At 45.3% G+C, this 8,044-nt stretch overlaps 1 protein-coding gene across 3 annotated transcripts; it reads left to right on the forward strand.

Annotated features, from left to right (window-relative positions):
- The first annotated feature begins 1,134 nt into the window (after window positions 1-1,134).
- LOC123367754 (protein p13 MTCP-1-like) lies at window positions 1,135-7,684 on the forward strand. 3 transcript variants are annotated; one of them, XM_045012117.1, is made up of 4 exons: window positions 5,935-6,101; window positions 6,225-6,410; window positions 6,981-7,037; window positions 7,148-7,339. In XM_045012117.1, the coding sequence occupies exons 1-3, from the start codon at window positions 6,006-6,008 to the stop codon at window positions 7,023-7,025; spliced, it is 327 nt and encodes a 108-aa protein (XP_044868052.1). In that variant the 5' UTR covers window positions 5,935-6,005; the 3' UTR covers window positions 7,026-7,037; window positions 7,148-7,339. The 3 variants fall into 3 exon arrangements, with proteins under 3 accessions (XP_044868053.1, XP_044868052.1, XP_044868051.1); XM_045012118.1 differs by lacking the exon at window positions 5,935-6,101 and adding an exon at window positions 1,135-1,382 and having other exon boundaries at window positions 6,981-7,684; XM_045012116.1 differs by having other exon boundaries at window positions 5,936-6,101; window positions 6,981-7,334.
- The last annotated feature ends 360 nt before the right edge of the window (window positions 7,685-8,044 follow it).

An 8,044-nucleotide genomic window follows, 5' to 3' on the forward strand; every position in this document is an offset into this window, starting at 1 on the left:
ACAGGAGGAACTAAACATGTAAATATAAAAAGACTAACAATGTCTTTCTAGGATAGCCACTCATTTGTTTTTCTCCTCCAAACCCACTCCAGCAGTCTAACTCTTTCTTCACAGCTTGCAAACCATGATAGGGATTAACCATACCTTTGGACATAGTATAGGTGAACAAAACCACCCCCTATATCATACCTTCTGACAAGGAAAGAAATAAGGGACACTAAACTGAGCCTCCAAAGAGTTCTGAGGGAAATTATTTTTTCTTGGAAATGTTGTTCCTGCTCGTAGCTTTGCAGAGAGGTAAGTGACTGCACAGGGGTGTGGGGTGCAAGACTCTACCAAATCAGAATGGTAGTATTTTACACTCACTTAGCACAAATGTAAGTGAGTGGGGCGAGGTCCCTGAGAATCAGACCCTTCATAAACTTTAGAACTGGATGCTAGGATTTATCTACACTGGGATTTGAGCTACCACTGTAGCCCACAAAAGCTTATGCTGAAATAAATTTGTTAGTCTCTAAGGTGCCACAAGTACTCCTGTTCTTTTTGCAGATACAGACTAACACGGCTGCTACTCTGAAACCTGTCACTGTAGCTATATCAGCACAAACCCTAATGGAAATGCAGAGCACTAGGGTAAACTGTGATTTCCACTGAGGCAGATTAACCTTATTTTGCTTCAGGTGCCTTCCCAGTCCCCTCTTTTGGAATTCAAACAAATTCAAACATTCATTGAGGAAACTAATTCTAATCTACTGCATCTTTCCTGGTTTTGTACTGTATTCATCTGGAGCTATAAGTTTTATGTGCCTTTGACATGGAAAAAAAAAATCAAGCTTATTGCAAAGATACGTGAACCTTTCACCAAATCTAAGCCAAGTTTCCAGTTTGTAACAAATCCTGAAAGCAAGCGAGTTTTGAGTGTTTTGTGTGAAAGTTGCTCTGTCTGTGATTAGAGAGAGAGAGAGAGGAAACAGCTACCTGATTTTAGGCAGAAGACAAACATTTAGAAACCACTTCTTTTGAATACAGTTAAACTGGGATTAAATTTGCCACCTCAAAGCTCCCCCTTGTTGCCCAATACAGAATATAGTAGAGGGTTTGTTTTTTTTTTTGTTGTTTGTTTTTTACACACAGATGGAGTAAAAGGCTCTTAGCCAACTTTATAAGAAGAGAGTAAATCACAGCAAACCCACCTTTGACACTCATATTGTACACTTTGGTGCATGCTGGAAGCAGTTTGTCTGCAGCAACTCTGAGAACACCTGCACAACACTCTTCTTCCTCCAAGCAGACTGTTAACCACTTTGCAGCTCAAGCTCTACACCATGTGCCAGTCACATCACATCACAGGGATCTATTGTGACTTCATTCAAGCATCAAAGGTAAAACAATGTAAAAAGGAGCAGTGGTGAAGGGGTTAAAAGATCAAGCTTTGTTGTAAAGATAACAGGAACTGGAGAACTTGCAGCAGATATTCCATGTGTAGGCACTTAGCTTTATGGTACCACCTGTGTCCACTTAATACCTTTAAAAGCAATCGCCTGAATAGAAAATCTGAGGGGGGAATTAAGGCCTAATTTTCAGATATAGGTATCTTCATACAACAGCCATAGTCCCTCCTTTGGGATACTGAGACACTGAGCAAGGGTATAAGTAGATATTAACTTTTATAAGCACCAATTTGAGCATCCAAATGTGGACAGTCAGATGTTCTGTCACCTCTAAAGCAATTTGTGTTCCTTACTGAGGGATTTAGCACTTGGAACATGTTAAATGTGGTATGAACATGAATTAGATAATAGATCTGCATTTTTCCCCTTTTCTTTGTCCCCTAGTAGTTTCCTCACCTTTCCACTCTTCCTCCCCTCGCCCACCACTATCTCCTTCTCAAACAGACAGGTCCTCTGCTGCTGTGTTTTTTCCATACAGGTGTATCCAGTCTGAATTACTTTTAGGGTTACAGTGAAGAAACCAAAATAAAAATCAAGTCCCAAGAAAAGAAGTACAATGTGTCCTTCTCTCTATCTCCTTACACCATGGTGGGCCACATCTGACCCACTTGAGATGTTTATGTGGCCTCCAGGACATAGTCAGAGTGCCTAGAATCTCTGCTTTCATTTCATTTTATAAAAAAAATAAGTTTCTAGTCTTCATAGTTGGAAAGAAAAGCTTCCAAATATGAACTGAGCTCCATAACCGATGCAGCGATGTCTGAATGTGCAGACAGTCTGAAACCCTATTAATTTCATTGGGCCATCAGGGCTAAAATTCCTGGTGACATTTCAGTGTTAACATTAACCATGTCAGTGCTGATCAGTTTAGCAGGTGCAATGGGGAAGAGGTTAGGAGCATGGCCCACAGGTAGGTGGCAATTGCAAGCTGCTTCAGAGAAGGAAATGCAGTGAAAAGAACAGAGAAGATAGAAGTTGGGAGAGGAACAGATAATGAAAGAAGGAAAGAAGAGAAGAGATAACAGTGACCTTACAGGGCAGCATATTTCCCACTGTGTTGATCTCTCTGTGAACCTCTGTGCTGGAGCATATGTACTCCTACATTTATACCCTGACCCATAATTTAACATGGAATTCGACCCCTTTGCAATCAATGAGTTTGACACCTCTGGGCTAGAGCAGTTATGAGAATGAAACAGCTACTGTCTCCTCAAGCAGGCTGGGTTCTTATAAGTCTAAAGGTGAGTTACACAGAAAACAAAGGCATAATGATTTTATGACTATATACAATACATCTTCCCTTACCCCTAGCTGAGTACCAGATCTCCCTGCCACTTGTCTCTGTGCTGCTCTCTGCCTGCCAGTCTGCCCAATCTCAGCGAAACCTCCCTCCCTCCCTCCTCCTGATGCCCCGGCTGAAGGAGCAGTCAGAACTGAGCAGTAGATAGAGGCTGGTCATCACAAGAACATAGGCTAGGGAAGCAGTATGATCTAGTGGCTAGAGCACTGCATGAGGACTCAGGAGATCTGGGTTCTATTCACAGCTTTGCCACTAGACCAGGGGTCGGCAACCTCTGGCACGCAGCTCACCAGGGTAAGCACCCTGGTGGGCCGGGCCAGTTTGTTTACCTGCTGTGTCGTCAGGTTCGGCCGATCACGGCTCCCACTGGCCGCGGTTTGCCACTCCAGGCCGATGGGGACGGCGGGAAGCCACGGCCAGCACATCCCTCCCCCGCGCCGCTTCCCGCCACCCCCATTGGCCTGAGACAGTGAACCGTGGCCAGTGGGAGCCATGGTCCGCCGAACCTGCGGATGCGGCAGGTAAACAAACTAGCCTGGCCCACCACGCGAGCCGCGTGCCAGAGGTTGCCGACCCCTGCACTAGACTGTTAGATGAGCTTGGGCAAATCATTGCGCTCCATGCCTCAGTTTCCCCATCAGTAAAATAGGGATAATAATATTGACTTTCTTTGAAAAGCATTTTGAGATATACAGTGTAAGTATTATTATAAGGTGGCAGATTGGGTCAGGATTAACTCTTCCCAAGTATCCCAAAACCCCACTCTTTTTTCCCTCGTTGAGTAACCACTTAGCTTTAACTCTTAGGACAAGACATATTCTATTACACTTGAAACCTGGGATTACAGTGTCACAGGAGAAAGTAAGAGTAGCAGCTTTAGTTCAAGCACTGAGGCCATGGCAGAGAAAGAATCAGCCAGATGACCTCTCTTTGGTTGCATCTATGCTAGAAAATTGAGTAAATCAGACTGTGCTACCATAAACAGCTGTAAACAGCTAACCTGTTTCAAGCACACTAACGCCCTGTGTACATTACCAGCAATTACGTCTTGCAGTAGCACTCCATGTTGGTTACTTATCCCACAGTTGGTGGCATAGTTACACCGCAGCCACCAGGGTGCTGTCTAATCAGGTACACTTTATTAATACACTAGCAAATTCAAAACACACATCAGGGATCTCAAACCCCAGCAGCAAAGAACAGTTGTTTAGTTAAACACAACAGTACAAATTCTAGGTAACCTGACTAGTCTCACACACAAACATATTAAACAAGCAGATATTTATATCATGATGGAGACAACATTTGTGAAAGTTACTGTTGAGGGCCCTGATCCAGCAAGCTGAACCATTTGGGTAAAACCCCATACCCACACTGAGCCCTATTAATGTCAGAGAGACTCCATGCAACTGCAGAATTCCTTTGCAGGGTCAGGGCCTAAATTAGTTGCCTTGAAAGATCACATGTTTCCTAGAAGCTTTACTCAGCTTCAATTCTAAACAAAATACAACTCTTTACTTTTTGTTAGTTTTCACAGGGTACTAGACTCAATCTGAATATATTCCTCTTTGCAATCATATGCTGTACAACTGTGTGCTAGAGTTTTTTGCTGAGACCAGCAAACTCAATTTCACACAAGCCAAGTGTCTGTGACTATTAGTCCTGAGATTGCTCTTCAAACTTTATGCCATCGCTACGAATGGTTACAATTAAGTTTTAACTTCAAAAGGTTTCAACAGCAATAAGGATGAAGAAAACCTAGCTCACCACTATGGAAAAATTACAGCAGGGGCAGGCAAACTACTGCCCAGGGGCTGCATCCGGCCCTTCAGACGATTTAATCCAGCCCTTGAGCTCCAGCTGGGGAGTGGGGTCTTGTTGTGTATTTGGTTGTCATGGGTTTTGTTACTATGGCAACTGAGTTAGACTATTAAGGGATAGCTCAGCCGGTTTCAACCGGCTGAGTGAGCTCTCTTTTTCTGTAAATAAAATGGAGGTTTTGGTTAGCTGTCTGCTCTCTGGCCTCAAGTGATTGCTTCCTACACCGGCTGCCCCTAGGACATAACAGGTCTGGGGCTTGCCCCACTCCAGCTGAGGAGCAGGGTTGGGGGCTTGCCCCACTCCATGCATCCCGGGGCTCTGCATGGATCCTGGAAGCAGCAGCATGTCCCCCTCCCTCTGCCTCCTACACATAGGGGCAGCCAGGGGACTCGGCACACTGCCCCTGCAGCTCCCATTGGCTGGCAACTGCAGCCAATGGGAGATGCAGGGGCAGCGTCTGTGGACAGGGCAGCACGCAGAGCCTCCTGGCTCCGCCTCCATGTAGGAGCCAGATGGGGGACGTGCTGCTGCTTCCAGGAGCTGCTTGAGGTAAATGCCACCTGGAGCCTGTACCCCTACCCCAGCCCTGATCCCCCTCCTGCCCTTTGAACCCCTCAGTCCCAGCCCAGAGCACCATCCTGCACCCCACTTACCCAGTTGTCTGAGCATTCATGGCCCGCCATACAATTTCCATACTCAAATGTGGCCCTTGGGTTAAAAAGTTTGCCCACCCCTGGATTACAAGGAACTCAAACCTCAGCAACACAATGCATGCATGTTTCCTTCTCCCCAGAGATGTGCTGCTGATCTGGGAGCAAAGTCCCAAATTTAAAGAGATGAGGTGGAAATGCACAGCTCTAGCATTTCAACCAGCATTGTGTAAGAGACACATTTAAAGAAAAGGCTAAGAACACACCTAAAATATAATAAACCTTGTCACGCTCTTCATGACAACATTTAAAACAATTACAGTGATTAACTACTGCTATACTGCATGTGTAACAATAATGTATGTTATATTTTAGAATGCTTCCTCCCCCCAATAGCTGGGTTTGCAGTGGGTGGAGTTTGGGGGAAGGGAGAATCTGAAAGAAAGTATCCTTCTAGGGGGTGGAATCACCTGTGGTTGGCTTCAAGGGAAGCAGCCACTGTTGGGAGAGGGGGGTGTCTGCATTAAAGTTTGTTGGATTTTTGTACAGTGTGGTCTTGCCTCATTGCTTTGGATACCCCTGTACTAGAATATGTTGCTCAGATACAGCACCACGCTATGTTTATATGTAATAATAGATCATATTCATTTTGTTTATAATTCTTTGGTGGCTGGTCCCAATGGTTTGGTCTAATGGTTGCTTTTTGCCCTGCTTGAGCTTCTGAGCACGTGCACCGGGAGGAAACACCCTCACACTATTCTTTGTGGCAAGGTAGAGGACAGTATGGAGGCAATTCCTCCTCCTGACCGCCTATGGGCCTGGTGCCCAGGAGTCTACCATGATGAGCAGGGCCAGGTGTGGGTGGCTGTGCTCAGGAAAGTAAGTCAGTTGCTCTGCCATGCAGCTCTTCCTTTGTTTTGCCCTGGATATTTTGTGTGTTTCATGGGTTCATGTTTTCCACTTGTACTAGCGCTTTCTTTCTCTCTTACATTTGCTCTCTAGGATCCAGAGACAGGCATCCTGCGGGCCAGAGTGCGAGCTGAGCAGGTCCCTCGGGGGGATTCCTGGACTCGGAGTCAGTTCCCCCTCTCACCCCTACCCCATCTCTGGCAATGGTGCCCTCGTGGGCTCTACCGTGCAGCTGGGGGGGTAGGAGAAGATGAATGGTGGCTGGAGAGCCATCAGGTGGTAAGTTACAGGTTCCAGGGGGAAGGGGAGTAGCTAGAGAGTAATACCACGAATAAATGTGCAGTTATCTCACTAGTCTCCCTGCAGCCCAGGGCTGTTTCTTCAACCCCTCCCCAAGCAATTGTCACCCCTCTTGACTCTGGTTTAATATAAAAAAGATCCCTAATACACAGAGGAAATCCTCCTAGCATAAGCCTTTGCCTTCCCCTCAGGTTTGGATCTATTCAGAGTTTGTGTCCCCACTCTGCCTAGTTCATACTCTCACTCCCTCTAGCCCTGAGCTGTCTGCAGGTGTCTCCCATCTGTCATCAGGTGGCTTAACAAGCAGCAGTGAGTCCCCATCAAGCAATGAGTTTCACATGGGCAGTCACAAGTCCCCTTGAAGTCAGTGGGTTGCCTTGCAGGCCCAATGCCTAACTGTCTCCAAGCACACTGAGGACTGGGGCTTAGCTCATTGAACACTTCTTCTTAGCCATTTCCCTCCCTGCTAACCAGGTGGTTGTGTAATGGGCCAGCAAGGTTGTCTAACTCATCTCACTACTTTTTTTCCCCTTTCTTTCTCTCTTTCAGGTCTCTGGTGTGCCAGAGATACTCCTCCGCCAACTACACAGATGAGGCCATAGCAAAGTAAATACCTGAGGCTGGCAGCACTTCTTGGGAGCAGGCCTGGTTTGAGAGTTTTAAATATATATACTTTCTAACTGATTCTTCTTTCTCTCATTTTTTCTTTAAACAAGGTGACATGAACATGGATAAAAGGAAGATGCATTTTTAAAAAAATGTTCAGTAATGCAGTATTAATATAAATCTGTTGTGTTATAAAATGTTTATTAAAAATATAATAGGACCTTCCTACAAATGGTGAAGATGAAGTACTTTATTCCACTGATCACAAAATGAAAGCCATTTTTTGGGGGGAGTTACAAATAAAAACAGGTTTTTTTGGCCTGTTTAGATGTGTCTTGTTCATTATTGAGGGGGAATCAGGGTGGGAAGGAAGCAAAGCTAGAGAACTGCAGAGGACAGTCCCTGCTTCTTTTGTAGCTGTGTTATAAATAACAGTGCGAGTGAGCTTGACAGGTCTCTTAAGGGTGGGCTGCATTGTGGGATAGCAGTCTGAGGACCAATTGAACTGGTAGAGCAGTGGCTAGTCTAGACAGCAAGTGAACCAATAATACTGGCGGATAACATAGGGGTTAGTCTTACACTGCCATGGTCATTACAGTTCCAGCTGCCTGTACATCACTGGCAGCAATCGTAATACACATTACGTGCCCACCCACACGACATCAGCATTCTCTAGTGTAGACAAGAACACTCTCTTTCTGTCCTCCCCTCTGGGGAGATCATCTCAAAAATCTGGTTGCAGCTGGTAGTATAGCACATACAAAATCAAATACACGTGTCATATATGTACAGCTATGTGTATACCATTTCTGAATAAAAATGCATCTGCACATCATATTAAATCACATGGCATCTGCTTCACGTGGCGTGCAGTGGCAAGGGCCCCCGTAGAAAGGCAGCTTACAGCACAATTAAGAAAACATGTTCTTTACTGCTTACTGCGCCTTCATTTATCTCCTTCACACGTGGGAAGGAAGGGGGCAGTATGTGTGACTTTCTTTTAAATA

Source organism: Mauremys mutica, chromosome 1, assembly GCF_020497125.1.
Source record: "Mauremys mutica isolate MM-2020 ecotype Southern chromosome 1, ASM2049712v1, whole genome shotgun sequence".
Taxonomy (NCBI): Eukaryota; Metazoa; Chordata; order Testudines; family Geoemydidae; genus Mauremys; species Mauremys mutica.

What these genes read in the sequence shown, in the direction of transcription:
- LOC123367754 (XM_045012117.1), top strand. Translation starts at nt 6,006, where the DNA reads ATGGAGGCAATTCCTCCTCCTGACCGCCTATGGGCCTGGTGCCCAGGA. An exon ending in GGGTGGCTGTGCTCAGGAAA is followed by an intron (nt 6,102 to 6,224) that starts GTAAGTCAGTTG and finishes TTTGCTCTCTAG; the next exon opens with GATCCAGAGACAGGCATCCT. An exon ending in GGCTGGAGAGCCATCAGGTG is followed by an intron (nt 6,411 to 6,980) that starts GTAAGTTACAGG and finishes TCTCTCTTTCAG; the next exon opens with GTCTCTGGTGTGCCAGAGAT.